Source organism: Callorhinus ursinus, unplaced genomic scaffold (genome assembly GCF_003265705.2).
Source record: "Callorhinus ursinus isolate GAN/ISIS: 27379988/994484 unplaced genomic scaffold, GSC_fseal_2.0 scaffold41, whole genome shotgun sequence".
NCBI lineage: Eukaryota > Metazoa > Chordata > Mammalia > Carnivora > Otariidae > Callorhinus > Callorhinus ursinus.
Window position 1 is genome coordinate 5,065,410 of NW_027397103.1, and position 19,871 is coordinate 5,085,280.

Genomic DNA, 19,871 nt, shown 5'->3' on the forward strand with positions numbered 1-19,871 from the left:
GGTGGGTGTAACAGTATATTTCATAATGGTTTTAATTTACCTTTCCCTAATGACTAATGATGCTGAGCATCCTTTCATGTGTTTACTCAACATTTATAGGTCTTCTCTGGTGAAGGGTCTATTCAAACCTTTTGCCACTTTCAGTTGATTGTCTTCTTATATTTGAATTATGAATGTTATATATTCTAGATGCAAGTCATATATCAGATAGGTGTTTTGCAAATATTTTCTGCCAGTCTATGGCTTGCCTTTTCATCTTCTTAGTATCTTCATGATCAAAGGTTTCTACTTTTGATGAAGTCTAACACTTTTCTAATTTGTGCTTTCTGTGTCCTAAGAAATCTTTGCCCAACCCAAGGTCACAAAGATTTTTTTTTTTTTGTCTAGAAGTTTTATATTTAAGTCTATAATCCATTTGAGTTAACTTGTAGATGGCATGAAGAGTAGAAGTTCATAGGCAGGAATGAAAAGGCATATAGCTATCTGTTTCAACATCATTTGTTGAAAAGATTATTTCCTCACTGAATGACCTTGGCACCTTTATAAAAAAATCAGTGGGTAGCTTTTTCTGGACTTTGTTGTTTCACTGGTCTATCCTCAGGCCAGTAGCACATTGTTTTGACTAGTTTCATGGTTAATCTTGAAATTGGGTAGGGTAACTCTACCAACTTTGTACTTCTTTTTCAAAATCATTCCTCACTATTCTTGGTCCTATGCATTTTTAGATTTTAGATTCCAAATTCTTTTAGATTTTAAGTTTTAGAATCAGTGTATCAACTTCCACCAAAAGAAAAAAAAAGTAAAAGCCTGTAGGGATGCTGATTAGGTTTGGATTGACTCCCTAGGTCAATGAGAGGACAGCCGACATCTCAACAGCATTCAGTCTTCCAATCCATGAATATAACTCTCCATTTATTTGGTCTTTAATTTCTCTCAGTATTTTATAGTTTTCAGCACACAAGTCTTACACATATTTTGTTGAGTATTTGCTGAATTAGTCACCAATTATCTTATATTTTTCCAACTGTTTATTGCTAACTTGAAAAAATACAATTAGTTTTTGCATACAGACCTCATACCCAGTGACACTGCTAAAGATACTTTTTAGTTCTAGTAACATTTTTGTTGATGGCTTAGGATTTTATGCATAGACAATTTATCCTTTTTCTATAGGAAATTCTTTTCCTATAATTTTTTTCCTTTCCTATCTGTATACCTTTTCACTTTCTTGCATTATTGCACGAAGGCGGCCTTCCAGTACAATGCTTAAAATAACAGTAGTAAAAGTGGACATCCTTGCCTTGTTTCCAGTTTTGAGAAAGCATGGTCTTTCACCATTACATATGAAGCTAGCTGTAGGTTTTTCATAGAAAGGTTCCTTTCTCTATCAGCTAGTTTTTAATCATCAATACGAATTGGTTGTCAAATTTGTGTTTCACTGAGTTGACCATTAGGCCTTTCTTTTATAGTCTGTTAATATGATGAACTGATTTTCAAATGTTACACTAACCCTGAATTACTTGGATGAATCCTAAGTGGCTATGATTTACTATCCTTTTAATATATTATAGGATTGAGTTTTACAGTATTTCGTTAAGCTTTTTTTATGCGAGAGGAAGAGAGCACGTGCATGCACGCGCGAATAGGTGAAGCAGATGGAGAGGGAGAAGCAACACCCCCCCACCCCCGCTGAGCAGGGAGCCCAATGCAGGGTCCGATTCCAGGACCCTGGGATCATGACCTGAGCTGAAGGCAGACGCTTAACTGACTGAGCCACCCAGGCACCCCATTGTTAAGCATGTTTACATCTATGTTCATGTGGAATATTGATCTATAGTTTCCTTGTTTTCATACACTAGTTATTTCTTCTTCTTTATCTGGTTTTGGTATGACGGTAATGCTAGTCTCATTAGTTGAGCTGAAAAGTCTTCCCTCCTAGCCTATTTTATGGAAGTATACAGAATTAGTAGTATTTCCTTAAATGCTTGGTAGAATTCACCAGTAAAACCATTGGGTTTGTAGGTTTCCTCATGGGAAAATTTTACATTACAAATTCCATTTCTTTAATGGAAATAGAGCCACTCAAGTTTTCCAGTTCTTAACTGAATTTTGGTAATGTGTATCTTTCAAAAAAAATTTATCCACTTCATTTAAGAGGCCAAATTTACTGGTATAAACTTTTTCATAATTTTTCACTGTAGTCTTCACATCTGTAGGATCTATAATCATGTCCCCTCTGTTGCATTCCCGATGTTGGTATTTTTTTTCCCCTAATCACTCTGACTAGTACTTGTCAAGTTTTTTTTTTTTTTTTTTTTTTAAAGGAACTAGTTTTGATTTTCCTGTATTATTTTCTCAATTTCGGTGATTCCTGTTCTTTTTACTGTATTTTAATTTGGTCTTTTTCTATTTAAGGTGAAAAGTTATATCATTGAGACATTTTCTTTTATAATATAAGCATTTATTGCTTTAAATTCCCCTCTAAGCACTACTTTACATTTTGATAAATGGTTTTTCATTTTCATTCAGTTCAAAATATTTCCTGATTTCTTAACTCATGGCTTATTTATAAGAGCATTGTTTAATTTCCAAATATTTGGAGATTTTATAGAGCTGTTATTTTTAATTTCATGGTTGCTAGAAAATGTACTTTCAGTGAGAAATATTTTTGCAGGATTTCAATCCTTTTAAATTTACTGAAACTAATTTTATGGCCCAGAACATACTCCATCTTGGTCACCATTCTGAGTCTACTTGAAAAGAATGTGTATTTTGTAGTTGTGTGGAAAGTTCTATAAATGTCAATTAGGTAAAGCTAGCTGACAATGTTGTTCAATCTTATATGACCTTACCAATTACTTATATCAATTACTGAAATAAAAGTGCCTGAAATTTCCACTATAATTATGAATTTGTCTATTTCCCCTTTCACTTTTTTTTTTTTTAAAGATTTTATTTATTTTAGAGAGGGAGACAGCACAAGCAGGGGGAGGGGCAGCAGGGGAGAGGGAATCTCAAGCAGACTCCACACTGAGCATGGAGCCTGATGTGGGGCTTGATTTCATGACCCCGAGGTCATGACCTGAGCCGAAATCAAGAGCTGGATGTTTAACTGACTGAGCCACCCAGGCATCCCTGAAGTTGTGTTATTAGATGCATATTTAAGCATTACTATGTCCATTTGATAAACTGAACCCTTTTCATTATGAAAGTCCCTTTTTATCCCTAATATTCCTTGTTCTAAAATTTTGTCTAAAAGTAATATAGCTACGCCAGCTTTCCTTTGTATTTGCACTGTATAACTTCCTATCCTTTTACATTTAACCCTATTTGTATATTTAAGATGTCTTTCAGGGAGCCTGGGTGGCTCAGTCGGTTAAGCCTCTGACTCTTGGTTTTAGGCTCAGGTCATGATCTCAGGGTCCTGGGATCGAGCCCCACTTTGGACTCTGTGCTCAGCGTGGAGTCTTCTGGAGATTCTCTCCCTCTCCCTCTGCTCCTCCCCTGAGAGCGTTCTCGCTCACTCTCTAAAATAAAAATCTTTAAAAGAATTAAAATAGCTTTAGTGTTAGTGTTATGGATTGAATGTGTGTCTCCCCCAAAATTCACAGGGTGAAGCTTTAACCCCTAATGTGATGCTATTTGGAGATGGGGCCTTGGCAGGTAATCAGGATTAGATTAAGTCTTGAGTGGGGGTCCTGAGGATGGGATCAGTGGCCTTTTAAGAGAAAGGTCTTTCCGTTCTGGTTGGTGGGAATACAAACCATTCCTAGCCCTGCGTGAGCTTCAGACACTGTTCAGCCTTCTTTCAGGTGGTTCTTTCCCTGGTCTCAGTATCTCTTCTCACACATGGACAAATCAGTCCTCAAAGACAGAGGGATCTCTTTAGGTCTGTAGAGTTCTCTCTGTGCAGCTCCCCCCTCCCTGATACTCTGGCCCATAAATTCTTTCCATCTTGGCTTCCTTGACCTCTTGATGTCTCCTCAACGAAGTGAGGTCCGGGCTCCGTTCAGGTTCCCTTTCCCTGTACTGGGTTAGTTTCCAGTTGGTAAGCTGGTATAATTGTAGGATTCCTCCTGTTTGAAAAACAGCCCAAGACTGATCCCTTAGAGAAGATTAATGTCTGAAAACCATTATTTAATATATTCTGTCCGGTTCTCCAGTTGTTTAAGGCAGAAGGATAAATCTAGTCCTTATGACTTCATCTTAATCAGAAACAAAAGTTTTAACTTATTTTGAAACAATCTGAAAATTACAAAAAAGTTGCAAGAACTTCTATTTACCCATTATTCAGATCCCGCTGCCAATTGTCCCAGTAAAGTGCTATTTTATAGAAAAATAATCCAATCCAGGATGATACATGGCATTCAGCTGTCTTGTGTCCTTCAACCTGGAATAGTCTTTTTTTTTTTTTTTTTTTTTTTACCTTCATGAGTTTGACAGCTGGCCAAATCTGGGACAATCTGAGTATCAAAATGATAGTAACAGAGATACACACTTACAGTAGAATGTCACCTAACAAATACAGAAGGAACGATGGAATTAGAAAAATCACTAATTGGCAGTTACAATGGCAATAACAGAACAAAAAAAAAATCAACTGATGCTAAAACTATCAGATGAGAAGAAGATAAGGGATGGGATTTTACATCTCAAGGAATCTCCCTGCAGAACACTAATTAACTGCTATGGTGAGCGCTGTGAATTGTGTAAGACTGATGAATCACAGACCTGTACCCCTAAAACAAATACATTATGTTAATAAAATAAATAAATAAAAGAACACTAATTACAGAAGGGGGGAAGTAACTTTGTAGTCAAGAAGCCTGGCAGATGCCAAATTAATAAAGTGGTCAAATTTAACATCCGTAATGGGACAAACGGACATCTTGTGCTACATAATAGAATGCATGGAGATGAACACAGAATCGCTTCTGTGACAGTCCAGCCAAAAATACATAACCCAGGGGCGCCTGGGTGGCTCAGTTGGTTAAGCGACTGCCTTCGGCTCAGGTCATGATCCTGGAGTCCCGGGATCGAGTCCCGCATCAGGCTCCCTGCTCAGCAGGGAGTCCGCTTCTCCCTCTGACCCTCTTTCCTCTCGTGCTCTCTCTCATTCTCTCTCTCAAATAAATTAAAAATCGTAAAAAAATTTTAAAAAAATACATAACCCAGTCGAATCATGAGGAAATATTAGAAAACGCAAATTGAAGGACATCCCACAGAAAGACTAGCCTGACCTTTTCAAAGCTACCTTCAAGGTAGCATCTGTATTCATGTCACCATTATTCCTCAAGCACTTCCATATTTGCTGGTACAATACGATGTTCCAGGATTATTTTGTTCTTTCCCTACCCCAGCCCTGGAGTCAGCCTCTTTGCCAAGCAGCCTGGATTCCTTTTAGTGGAGACTGGTATTTTTAAGATCGGAGCACTAGGTATGCTCATTGCTACTGGACTACTGCTGCTTCTATACCTTCAGAGCAAACTGAGCTAGGACATATATAAACATATTTACATACAAACATACAGATATCTCTATTTACTTATCTATATTGAAAACCAGGAATTCCACCCCAACACCTCCTATTCCAGTCCAGCTCCAGGGGGTTCATCTGGATAGCCCTTTCCCATGCCTGTAACTCCCTTCTCCAATAGTGAGAAACTGGCTTCCATTATCCTTAATATATTTACCTGCTCAATCTCCCTGGATGTTGCCAACCTCCTACCCCCGCCAGGCCACTCCACTCAGACTCCCTCCTCCACCTGTCCCTGGCCCCACAGGGTTGCCTTCCTACTCCACTGTAGCTTGCCTAATGACTTTTTGACTGAAATGGCAGACAGGCAAGCACATCTTGCTTTTAAAACAAAAATACGTTCCACAAATATATTTACTTCTGCTTTAACAGAGCCCTAGGGTTTTGTATAGAATAAATGCTACAATCAAAATTGCAAGTATTAAAAGGGAAATTAAATTCTTGCACTTAAAATTTGATTTATCAGCCTCAAAAAAAATTTCATGTGTGGATTTCATTAGGTACATTTAAGAATGTGGACAATTTATTTCTCTAGTCCAAACTATCCCCCAACAGATACCCTGTACTATTTATTGTTCCTTTCCATTTTTAACCTCAACCGTAATAACACAGGACAGCTACTTTGAATTTATGCATCATGCTCTATATTATTAAAAATCAGTTTTCAGAAAAACCACCCCAATAAACAAGATTAACACCAAATCTCATACTATAAATTTAATGTGCCACTTTCTGCATGAGAAAAATCATTTCAAGTTATTTTCACTAGTAACTTCAAAAATTTATAGCACTCGTAGAAATTGAGAACTTCCCTCCCCAGTGTTTCTTAAATCTGAGAGCTTTCAGACCTCTATAAAAAGTCATCTGTGGACCCCTCAGCATGAAAAACAATCACAAGGCATGTAGGTGATCACTTGGTGCCAACAGCCTGTGAACACAAAATGCAAATACAAATACTGAGATCATGCAGCATGGTTTAGTTACAAAGTCAAAGGATTCAGATTTTTTAGATTACTATAAAAATACAGATAAAAAAAAACTTTCTTAGAGATCTCAGCTCCTGCTCAAGACTTTCTCTCTAGACTCCCATTTGAGGAACACTGTCCTAATACTTAGTTACAATGCATCTTCGGTCCAAAGCATACATAAGCAAGTGTGAAATATAATTTTGAGCTCTTCTCACTGAAAAATGGAAAAACTTTAAAAAGTTTTTATTCAAAAACTTCCATCATGTAAGCATAGTCCCCATGGCTTGTCTATGAAGCACAGTCTAACGCTCTAGACCATGCCAAATGGCAGTCAACTTTAAAGTTCAATTCCTCAAATCCTTCAATAACAGAAGAACCTGAACTTTGCATTTCAGTGTTTAATTCCACTCTGAACACCTTTAATACGTGAGCATTCCTACTGTTCATCGTTCATGTTTATAAAGGTATCCTATCTTTTACAAGGACTCTACCTGGTATTTTGGGGTTATCAGAAAGTTGTTTCATTTTGTTTTGTCAAATACCTGAGTAAGTCCCCTAGACTTAAGGGTAGGCAAAGGTTTCAAGCAAAAACTGGTTGTTGAAACTTTTAAGAGAACAATGACCAGAAAAGGCATGCATGCATGCATGCATGCATAAATAAATGAATGAATGAATGAATGAATGAATAAATCAATCAATCAATCAATCAATCAATCAATCCTATCCACAACCCACATTCAGTTGTCTTAGCCATCTCCCAAGCAATGCTTTAGCATGTTAAAGCTCCACTTCTAAAACTTCTATCTTGATTGGGGGGTGAGGAATATTGTTTATTCCGTAGTATTACATTCAAAGGTTTTATTACATTCCAATGTCACCATTATACAAAGAAGAGACATAAGCAAAACTATCAAAGAACTGATTTTTTTCCTTAAAACTATAAAGTTTTAAAAGCACCTACTCTGCATCATAGCTGTCTAACTAAAATATGGTCCTACTGTTCTCTGCTAAAAAGAAGCCTGGAGAGACCCACTCCCATCCATTGTTACCAAGCCAGTAAACGAGGAATCGCCATCACTCGGGTCCAGGACGGGCCCAGCCCCGGACAATGGAGCATGTGTGTGTTCAGACAATTGCTCTGGGAGTGCTGCAGAAGTGGATAAGCCACTTTGCCTTGCTTGATGGCAGCAGAGAGAGATGACTGTTGGCTACCCCATCTAGGCTTCCACATGCTAATATGCACTGGGTCTGGTCTCTCCTCTCCACTTGGGGGGACAAACGAGAACTTCTTTGCACCTAAGAAGTGTGTAATCTCATTTCTCACCAAACAGTGAGTTTTCAAGGCAAACTCTGTGAACGGGGAGTGGGTTTCGAGTACAGCGCCTTCCCTAATGCTGTGGCTCAGGGCCAGAGGCAGGCAGGCATGGAGCAGATGGAGTCCTGGCAAGGTCTCCACTGTCCCTGCATTAGCAGCATCTGCTCATTACTCAGAACCTTCGCCTGCTTTATCTAATGCTCCAGGAAAAGCATTTTGATTTGATTCATTTCGGTACGGTAACGTGCAACACAATTAGTGGTCAAATCAAACTGGAGGACGGCCAGTGCTGACAATCGGAAACAAGGCAGAAGAAATATGAGGCCAGTGGGTTGGAATTCAAAAAATCACAACTGTGGATCACCTTGCCAAATCTCAACACCCCAGGTGGGTGTACAGTGTTCCTACAGGGCGAGGAGCTAAAAAGGATGTGGGGACGACTGACTTTCTCTCAAAGCAGCTTCCATCCCCCTTCCGGACCCGACTCCTTCTGTGGAGAATATGTGTGTAGGCCACCAAAGGGGCCTCAGTGACTACAGAGCTTCCCTTCGGCACAGCCAGGGAGCTGAAGTTCATTTTTATCATCATCTTCTCTCCTGTTGGGCATAGTCGTGAATTTTATATACAGCAGACCCCACAAGGTCCATTTCCTTTTTGCCATGTTTTGCCTAAGAAGTGCCCGTTTGCTGCTCCTCAAAAGGAATATAAAACTGTGCATTTGAGGTTTTCAATCTGTCTTTGCCTCAGAAGTAGCTACTCATAGATATGTTGGTATAAATATCACAGCATCAATCTGTTAAAAATGAAGTGAGACCAAAGACAATGCCACCTGAGGTCTGGGAGAAAAATGAAAAGCTGTCATGTATCCCAGAAATAGTAAAGCCCCAATCAGACTGGTAAAACAAGCTCAGAGTGAGAAGAGAAGTAAAAATGCAAGAGTTCTCACCGAAGACACAATCCTAATCCCCAAATGAATTTGAGACCAAAGATTTCAACATAAACGATGTAAGTACTATAGATTTAACCTCAGCTTGGAGTAGGGGAGATCCCCTTAAGCCTGCCGTGCAACCCAGAAAGACAACACCAACGTGATGGTATAAACGTAAGCAGCTAGACGAAGCATAACATCCAGAAACAGACCTACGTACTAAGAAGATCTCACATCTAAAAACTTATAAAAGCAGCACCTTGAACCAGTGAGGTAGGGAGTGATGTGCTTTTAATAAGAGATGCTGGAAAAATTGTTCTCAGATTCATATTTTATACTGTCGCAGGATAAACTCTATATTGGTCAAGATTCAAGTGTGAAAAATAAGCCATAGCTTATTAGAAGAAAGAAGTATGAGTAGCAGGCAGGTACAAATATGAAAACAATTCTTAGGCTAAGAGAAACATAAATTGAAACTACATTTGGATACCATTTCTAATCTATCAAATTGACAAGTACCTGGAAGTCTGAAACATAGTCTGCTGGCAAATCTGTGAGGAAATGGGCATACCTACACACCTTGCTGGTGAGAGTGCAAAATTGTATAATCCCATCTGCATTTATCCTTGGATTCATAAATTTTAGAGGAAACTACCATTCCTGTACTCACATGAAACGTCTCATAGGTAAGGTTTTTTTGCTACATTGTGATAGCAGAAGGTCCGAAACACAACTATTCCTCAGTAAGGGGATGTGTAAATGAACCACAGTCCTTGTACACATGGAATACTATGCAGGTATGGGAGGGGCGGGGGAAGGAGGCTGTTTTTCTATATACGGACATGGACAAGCTTTCCCAAGACAGATCATTAAGTGAAAAGAGACAACGTGTGGAATAATATAAAGTAATATGCTATCTTTCATTTAAGAAAAAGAGGGGGGGAATACGAATATTCATATTTACAACACAGAAATACTGAAAGGATAGGGGCGCCTGGGTGGCTCAGTCGGTTAAGCATCTGCCTTTGGCTCAGGTCATGATCCTGGAGTCCCATGATCGAGGCCCATGTCTGGCTCCTTACTCGGTGGGGAGTCTGCTTCTCCCTCTCCTTTTGCCCCTCCCCCCGCTTCTTCTCTGTCTCTCACTCACTCTCAAAAGTAAAATAAATAAAATCTTAAAAAAAAATACTGGAAGGATAGACAGAGAACTAAAATATATGGTTGCTTTAGAATGGAGTGGACAAAAATGGGTAAAAGCAAGACTTCTCAGGGCACCTGGATGGCTCAGTCAGTTAAGCATCTGCCTTTGGCTCAGGTCATGATCCCAGGGTCCTGGGATCGAGCCCCACGTCGGGCTCCCTGCTCAGCGGGGAGTCTGTTTCTCCCTCTGCCTCTCCCCCTGCTTGTGCTCTTTGTCAAATAAATAAAATCTTTAATTAAAAAAAAAAAAGCAAGACTTCTCAATGTGTAACCGTTTCTATGAATCTGACCTTACATCCCTAAAAATGTAGTATTTAGTCAAAAACATTAAATTATAAAATAAAACCCACTCAATTATGGATTAAAAAGTTAAAATTATACACATCTACAACTACCATCTAGAAAAACGAACCATAAACAAAGTCCACTGAAGAATAACTAACCAACTGAAAAAACATTTAAAATAGGTATGGCAAGGGCTATTTCCCTTTCCAATCAGAAAAGACAACCCAGAGAAAAATGAGAACAGATGGGAACAAGCAATTTGCAGAGAAATAGAAAAAAAAATATGAAAAGGTGTTCACCTATCCATATAAAGAAAGGCAAACAAAGACAACAGTGAAGTGCCATTTCCACCTATCAGACCAGTGTGAGGAAGCCACCACTCTCATACACACGGTGGTGCGACCATTCACTGGGAGAACCTTTGTGGAGGGCGATTTGGTAATGTTTATCAAAACATAAAGCATGTGTAGCCTCCAACCCAGTAATGACTAGTAATTTACCCCATAGCTATAGTTGCACAAGTCCATCATGGTATTTGAGGAACTGTTTTTAATAACAAAAATAAGCCATCCAAGTGTGCATCAAGGGCTCTAATAAATTATAAGTACAACCACATCGTGCCATAGTACTGAGGCTCAAAAAGAATCAGGTTTACCTATAAGGGCTAATACAGAAAGATACCAAGATGTGTCATTGTGTTAAAAACAAAACGGGCAAGGTGCAGAGAAGTACATAGCGTAGGACCCGTGTATAAGACATGCAAGGGGAGGGACAGAGGCAGGGGGCAAGGGAGAAGAACTTCAGCTTCCTTTTGGATATGTTTTCTTTTATATTTTATATTTTTTTTTTGCTCTGTTTGAATGTTAACTATATTTTTTTAAATCAAGTTTTAAAAATACATTTTGGCCATTATTTACCAAGTATTTGCCAAAGAAGGTAGTTTCTCTCTCCCATCTACACGGTTTCCCAATGTTTCTGTGCAAGAGGGAGGAGGGGAACAAACACTTCTGGCCAATGATGGGAAACCGGCAGCACACGAGCCCATCTCCTCAAGATGGGTCTTCAAGCTCCCAAGATAGGAGGCATGGGGTTGCCGATCAATCAGGCGCACAATCTCTGCCGGCATCTGTGTTTAGCAGCACATAAAGCATGCACTCTGACCCCGGTGTGGCCTGGGACACACAGTCACACTTCTGGATTCACTACTGGACTCACAACTCAACCTCAAGCAAACCACCTCGCTGGTCTTTCTGGGCTCCAGGTTCACCATCTGAAGAAGAATGTGTGTGTGCACAGGTATGTGTGTGGCCAGGGGAGACTAGCAGAGGGTGTGGGATTCTAATTGTACTACAACATTTGCATACTCATTTTTTAGAGAAACTCACTGGCAATTTGGAAAGTAGCAAACACACTCAAGCCGATCTTATGTTATCTACCCCAGAGCTCAACAAACATATAGGAAATACTATATACTGCAGAAAGAGCTTAGCTGAATTTCTAGAGGCTGAAAAGAAAATCTACCAAGGAGCTCTACTAATGTCAAACTGAAAGAACAGAGTTCATGTTGTTAAAGTAGTACATTGAAAATATTTTCAAGACTTCAGCTCTACTTTTTGAGTGACATATAGATATAAAATTGCCCATTAGCTACTTACTACAGTTTTGTCCCTTTGAACCAACCATGGATTCTGTGGTTGTTCCACTGACTCCAAAGATTTGCAACAGTGCCATGACATGAAGACTAACATTCCAAAATATTTCGCGGTCCGACTCAGCAAGTGAGGAAACAAAGCTTTTGGGGATTCCAACGTCACAACATAACGGAATTTAGGAGCATAGGATATCATCGCCATCAAAATTATGATTCCTATTAGCTACAAACTGACAGGTGTTTCATGACTTAGGTAAATATAATTTTAGATTTCTCTCACCTAGTTCCCTAAGTCCATGGTTGCTCATACACAAAAAGAATTCTATCAATCCCAGAGAGACAACAGAGGACCATAAATTATCTTGTATGGTATGTAAGTGCCGGGAAAAGGTAGGCACTGACTTTTATTTTTCTATTTCCATATTTGTCAACAGATTATCCCTCTGTCCCCCCTTTTCCCTGTTCCCTTTGGACTGAGGAGAAACTAAAGGAAAAGTAGGCCAAGTATATTTAAAATTTTATACCAAACAAGCTATTTGCTTAAGATGGCTTGGCCAGCCTCGTGTCTAGCACTGAAACCCAGCCTGCCAGTTCCAGTAGGAATTAAACCCCAGTCTTACTGGGTTCTGTGCTCCATCGCCTACTAATGCATGGAGGGGTTATTGGCCAACTTCTCCACATAAAGGCAAGAGTGAGTCTATGTGTGTGACCATGTGTGTGTGCCCACGTGTATGTATGGAGGGATTACGGGGGGGGGGGGGGGCCGGCCACAGCTGCTTAATTTTTGTAAAGCTTTTTTTTTCCTTAATAGGGAGGAGGGTTGCAGTTACTTACCATCCTCATAAGCGGCTACCGCCAGCGAGCTGTTTATCCTCACAAAGGAGACATATGGCTGCATTCCAGGCTCGTCCTCCTCATACTCTGATTCCAGGAAAGGGGCTGTGTAGTCCCAGGTGCGGGTGTCCCACACCCTCACGTCCCCTGATGTATATCTGGAAAAGAAGGGCACACTTGGTTCCAAACGGGGACTGGAGAGCAGGGCCATGGTAGAGAAAACAGGGAGAGCCTTAAAACAACAGAGAAATAAGATTTGGGGAAACACTCCTGTAATGCCGTTTAGATGAGTAATTCCAAAAGGAGAAAATGTCACCGAGATGACAGAAGGCTGGGAACATGGTTCATGCTCTCACAGGGCACAATGGTGACAATTCAAATGAGAACGCTGTACTACAACCCGGGATACCAAGATCTCCCTTACGCTAGCATAACCAATCTACTACCTTGCATTCTCCCAGCAAAGGGATCACTAGCAGAAATCTGTAGAAGCCATCGTATTTACACACATACACTAAAGACAGACCGAGAGGAATGCTAAGAACTAATGGTCTTACAGGCACGAGCTTTCTAATGCCTCATCCATGCATCAGATTTGACTGATTAAAGTCCCTGAAGACTAATTGATTTGCTGAAACAATTAAGTCTTGCCTTTAGCAGCCAGACAATGCTGCCTTCTCATGAAAAGCTCTTGCCGAAATGCATGACACTCCCCGGTTTTGCCCACTTAGATTATCGGAGCACTCACTCTCTCCTATTACTACTGCCACTCCAACAAATGACTCTCTCCATCAAAGCCAAGGCAGGGCCAGAACCTGCTCAGACATCAGGCCTCTCAGACACCAGGATAATGGAATGACCAGATGATGAGGTGGTGTGCTGCCTGCCATCGAGGTATTTATGCTAAGTTCCTTACATCTGCGACAGAGAATTTGGTTCAACATGTAAATCAACTAACCATGGGGAGGCGTGTTAGAAATGCTTTAAGAGTCTAATGATGTACCCCACAAAGACAGGCACACAATTTTAAGCAGGTTCACAGTCTTGAGGCCCTACCCATAGTTCCTTCAGGGTTTCTTGGATCCCACACTAAAACTATAAAGACTCAAGATAATCTCTGAAATGTATTCAACTACTGAAATCTATCACATGATACATCTATGAAGTAGAGATCAATTTCTCATGTGAGATTCCTTAATAGAGAAATTAAGAGGGAACCCTGGGTGGCTCAGTTAAGCATCTGCCTTTGGCTCAGGTCCTGAACCTAGGGTCCTGGGATTGAGCCCCACATTGGGTTCCGTGCTCAGCGGGGAGCCTGCTTCTCCCTCTGCCCACCCCTTGCTCATGCGCATGCTCTCAAATAAAATTTTTAAAAATATATACCTGTATCCAAAAAAAAAAAAAAAAAAAACTAAGAACATTCTGATAAAGGAGTGTTTCATTTACTGAATGTAGCAGTAATTCCCTCAAATTATTGACAGTAAATACATTATGTGATTCAAAGGTGATTTTGTCACACAAATTCCTTCACTTGGAGAATTCCGCTCTCCCCTTGCAAGACAATGCCTGGGGAGTGTGCGTGTGGTGTCAAGAGCCAGTAAGAGAGACGTGCTTTCTAAAATTGGACTGAAGTAACTCTGCACGACCACTGATGCCCCAGTAAATGGGAACGCTCGCTCCACGAGTGTTGTTAAGCCTGGCGATGCACGAAGCAAGGGTGGATATTGATATCACCGTGGCCAAAACACGGCCACTGGTTCCCAGGTCCTCCGGGCAGCATTCCAGATCACCCTTCTTAATGAGGAACACTATACGAGAACACAGACTCCGCCAAATCTACCAGGCTCACCTTGACACCCTAGAAAACAACTCAGACATTCCCTGGAGTAAGGCCACTTGCTTAGCTACAGAGACACTGAACAGAGATAACATGTTTGAATGTCTAGACTGTGCATGATTAGATTCTTAAATTCTATGTGAAAGGAAGGAGCCATTTCAAAAAAAAAAAAAAGGTGAGAGGGATGGTGACACCATCAGAAATACAGAGACGAGGAGTGAAAGACACAGAAAGCAAGTGTAGGGGTCTGAGAACTCTGGGACTTGGAAACGTATTTCCTTTCCTTTGATGACCAGTATAGCAGCTGCACATGCTCTCGCAAGGCCCTTTGTGCACCCCATCAGGGGCCCCCATGGCCAGCAGAGGGGTACAGAGGAGAGCATTTCAGGAGCCCAAGCTCCAGCCCCAAAGCCCCTTTACAGAGTTCCGAGGCAAAACCACAAAGCCAGACCTGATGAAGTGCTGCACCCCACAGAGCAGGGAGTGGTGAGATCCAAGCTGCCACTCGCTCTCATCACCGGCAGGCTCCCGCAGAGAAGAGCGCTCTGTTAATGTCCACCAGAGCCTCCCAGGGCTTTTCCGGCACAGAAAGAGTTGCCCTCGCCCTGAGATGCCGAGTGTCTAGGTGAAGCCCAGGTTCTCCCCCGAAGGCTTCAGTTCACCACACACTAGCCCACTGCTGCATTCCCTCCTTTCCTCAGTGACGCATCAGTCCTAGTCCCTGGTGCAAAACCGAGCGGCTTCTCCGCATCCCTCACCCCAGCCCGGCCCGGCCCCACTGACCTCTGTGTCCCGCTGGCCACGTCCTCTCTGTTTCCTTCCCCAGGGAGGCTGCCCCAGTCCAAACCCCTCAGCACCTCAGGGCCCCTTAGTCCCAAGCCTCCCCGCCCACCATCAGCCCTGCACAAGCCGAGCCCTCAAAAGTACCTGACGACACGAATAATCATTCTTCCTTCCTCCCTTCCCCTTCACACTGGACCATGTCCCCTTGTGATCTAGCCTACACTTTTCTCACAGCAACTGTGTGTGTGTGTGTGTGTGTGTGTGTGTGTGTGTGTGTGTGTGTGTGTGTGTGTGTGTTCAGCTCCCCAAGAACCTATAAGCTTCTAAGGTCAGGGGTTGGGTCTTGCTCACAGCTATGAGCCCAACAACTAGAAGTTCTGAGTCAGACCAGAACAGCACTTAACACTTAGAAAGCCCCCTAGCTACTCAAGCCTTAACATCTTATTGATGACATTTTAATTACTAGGCCTAGCACAGAGATCCCTCCACAAACTAGCTTCTGCCCCTCTCCCCAGTCTCATTTTCTGTTCTTCCTAAGCATGAACCTGTCTCCGTACAAGTCTATCATTCCTGGCTTCCATATACTCTTGCTTCTGCATCTTTGCTCATGTTATCCACCTTTCTGGAGTACTTTCCCTCCTGACAACCCAGCCCAGTGGATCCCAACATTGGCTGCACATGAGAACCACCTGGGATGCTTTCCAAACTCCTGATGCCCAAAGCACGCCCAGGCCACTGAAATCTGACTCTGGGAGTGGAACCAGGCATCAGTGTTTCCAATGTTTAGGCAAGACTGAGAACCACTGACCTAGCCCAAGCCTACCAACTGCTCAATGTTAAGCACAGACCCTCTTCCTCCATGAAGCCTTCTCTGGCTCAACTACCACTGTATCTGAAGAAATGGCGTTCGTTACATTCCACATCTCCACTTGGCTGTCAAGTCCCCAAGAAGGCCATATCTCAATGCTGTATCTCCATCACAGCGCCTGACATGTAGCTAATATATATAATATACCAATGACTGGAAAGGGGTGTCCACAAGTAACAACCTGACTGGTTTGAGTGGCGCCTTTTACTTCTACTGCCCACCTTCCACTGCTGTGATCAGTGAAACACTCCGAACACACACATCGAGAGGTGTTAAACTCCTTATATTTACTTCCAAACTGATTAAAATATCTATAAAAGCACAGGATAAGCTAAATTATTTTGGTAAAGAAGAACATTTTCAAAGATATCCATTTAAATTAACTCCCATGGCCAAAGAGCAGAAGAGTATAATGCAAATGACTCAGGAGGCAAAATATAAAAGACTCCATGTCTCCTTTTGGAGGGGAACAGAGAATACATACCATTTCAGCAGGTACCATGTGATGACTCAGCGCCAGGCTCTAGAATCTAACGCAAGTGAGAGCAGCCAGAATAATGGAGCTCAGACCCCGTGCTAATGAACTCGTGCTAAAGAAACAGATATTTGCATGAGGGTAAAACAATGGTTGGAGCAGAGGGAACTGGACCAAACCCTAAACGCGATCTAAAAGTGCTTAACATTGGCCAGGAGAAGCAAGAACAGATATTGAAGGGAGGTAGGAAGAAAAAACTGATTCTCCTCCAGAGCTCCAGATGTCTTTATCGCTGCCTAATGACAATTACACTCAACCAATTAAGGCACCACTATGACAGTTGCATTGTCGGTAAGCCTGTGGACCCCAATATTGATGGCTCTCTAATTAGTGTCTGTGCAAAGTACAACTGCAACTAATATGTTAGCTGATTTAAGAGCACTAAAGAAAAACTAAAGGAGAAAGAAGCCTTTTCCAAATGAGTGAGGATGTCCCAGTCCAGGGTACGGACCAGTGAAACTGTATGCTTTCCCAATCTTTTTTACGCTTGGCAGTTACCTCCAAATAAATAGGTCAGAGACCACAGCTGATTTTTTGTTGAAAGAATGGGAATAGAGCCTCTCAAGCTTGGCACGCCACAGCAATTGCCAATTTACAATGATTTACCACCAAAGAGCTTCCATTAACTAATAAGTTTCCACTAAACAGACTACTCATTTGGACTAAGAGACCTGAAGAAAAAGAAATGTCGTACAGCTAAAAACAAAATAAAACAAAACAACTCCCACCTTTAACCTTTCTTGTGGGGGACCTGAGCTTATTTGCTAAAAACATTTCTTTCCCCTCCAAGGCTCTTCATGACAACCTCGGGGGTTGTTTTAAGAATGCTGTAAGTAAGGTTAAGTGACTTACCCAGGGTCACCAAAAAACATTTTAGTGGCACAGCTGGGATCAAAACAGGTCCCCAGGCTTTCCTCAAACTGCTGCTTAGCCAACAAGCCAGGCTGCCTCCTCAGATGACAGTGTCTTTAAACAAATACGGCTTTTAAGGACCATCCCCATTTAAGTGCAACATAAGGAGTTTATCATTTTCAGTACTATGACTCAGGCATGCAGGACACAGCCTGTGAACCTAACCCATCAATTCTACTACTATCGCTACCCAGAAGGCAAGAAGCCAACAAAAAAGGCTCAATACACTGGCAAGGAGTGTGAGGCCGGGCAGATGCAACGGTGTGTCCCACACACACTTCCCAGGTGACGTGGGAGGACATACAGGATGGCTAATACAACTTCAGCCTTTACAGAGCCATATTCATACAACCGTCCCCAAACGAAATCACAATTCTCTTCTGATCAAGTACTCACAGGAGCCAAAAGGAGCCTCGTTATGAGGCCTCAGGCCCGGACTAGCAAATAGTTTGTGTGTCAAATCCAGTACATTGATCATGGCTGCCTATAGCCCTGTGTTGAGAAGGATTCTGAAGCTGTATTCCAGCAGCTTACCAGAAAAATAAATGCTGGGCTGGATTATTAACACCCACCCTTGGTTTGGGACTGAGGAGTGGCAGCATGTAAGCGAGTTATTTGTATCCCTGCCCCATACAAAACTCTACCTAGCCAGCTCCTCATCATCCTTCCAGACTCAGCTGAGAAGTCACTTTCCAGGAGAACCCAGCCCGACTGAGTCTGTACCGGGTGCCCTTCCCTAGGGTCTTACGGTGGATGCCTTGCTCTCCCCACCCTAGCGTCTCCAACGTTGTTCTGTCACCACCGGGGCTTGTACCTCTTGGCTGCCTGGGAGCAAGGGAGGGGTCTGCAGTATTCGTCTGTGCTTAGTAAATGTTCAGTGAATTAATTTTACTAACTTAAACTCAGAGGACAGAACTGGTTTAAAGCCTATCAAGCAAGTAGGCAGAGGTCCCTAAAAATGCAGCACCCACATTTCAAGAACCATTTTTGCCCTTACCATGCAGAGGCTTTAAGAACTATTCACATGCTCCGTACTTTATTTAGTAATAACCAAAGAATACGAATCAATGAAATCAAGAGTATTTACTGTTTTCTATGAAACATGACTGCGCTGTATTATGCAATTAACAAAATGAACTCAACCCCACAGTGCAGTCTTTCCGTGGAAAAGCACTACTACAAGACATCAAGTGCAGCTTAAGACGCAGCGATTGAAAACTAATGAACATCTTAATGGACCTTACGAGATACATGCACTACACACTTAAAACTGTTTTCCATACATCTTGGTTAATCACAATCAATAGAGTCAGAGTCAATGACGGTTATGCAGAGTTACTGTAGCTGTGGCCCTTCCCATTATTCCTTGGAGAACCAGAGATGGACAAATGCAGCCATGAGTTCACAGTATTTATTAAGGAGATTCTGGAGCTCCTTCATTAAGGATATAATAAATGTAATGCTCTCCTGCAGTCTCTTATCAATATCTTACCTCAGACTTATTTACCAGAAGAGCATGTATACCTCACAGCAGAAAATAAATAAATTCAGAAGTATTTTTAAAAAGTGGTCCCTAACGGGTAATGATCGAATCCCTTACAGCAAACAGTCCAATGTCATAATGAGCAGCAGCACAAAATCTACATATACCTAGGCTGAAGAAAAACTGTGAAGAGAAAAAGTTCTTTAAGGAGAAAGATAGAAATCCAAGATGGCGGCCAGGAGGTTGATGAAGGAGCTTGAAGAAATCCGCAAATGTGGAATGAAAAACTTCCATAACATCCAGGTTGATGAAGCTAATTTATTGACTTGGCAAGGGCTTATTGTTCTTGACAACCCTCCATATGATAAGGGGGCCTTCAGAATCGAAATCAACTTTCCAGCACAGTACCCATTCAAACCACCGAAGACCACATTTAAAACAAAGATCTATCACCCGAACATCGATGAAAAGGGGCAGGTCTGTCTGCCAGTAATTAGTGCTGAAAACTGGAAGCCAGCAACCAAAACTGACGAAGTAATCCAGTCCCTCATAGCACTGGTGAACGACTCCCAGCCCGAGCACCCACTTCGGGCCGACCTAGCTGAAGAATACTCTAAGGACCGTAAAAAATTCTGTAAGAATGCTGAAGAGTTTACAAAGAAATACGGGGAGAAGCGACCTGTGGACTAAACTCTGCCGCGACCAATTCCAGCAAGTGTGAGCGGACACCCCACAA

At 41.7% G+C, this 19,871-nt stretch overlaps 1 protein-coding gene and 1 pseudogene across 1 annotated transcript in view; one reads left to right on the forward strand and one right to left on the reverse strand.

The window, feature by feature from the left end:
• Positions 1 to 19,871, reverse strand: part of FBXW8 (F-box and WD repeat domain containing 8) — a 123,639-nt gene that overhangs the window by 61,184 nt on the left and 42,584 nt on the right. Inside the window, exon 5 of the mRNA XM_025889444.2 lies at positions 12,718 to 12,875. Within this exon, the coding sequence (XP_025745229.1) occupies positions 12,718 to 12,875 (158 nt within the window). The remainder of the gene's footprint in view (positions 1 to 12,717; positions 12,876 to 19,871) is intronic.
• Positions 19,373 to 19,841, forward strand: LOC112837222 (ubiquitin-conjugating enzyme E2 L3 pseudogene; annotated as a pseudogene).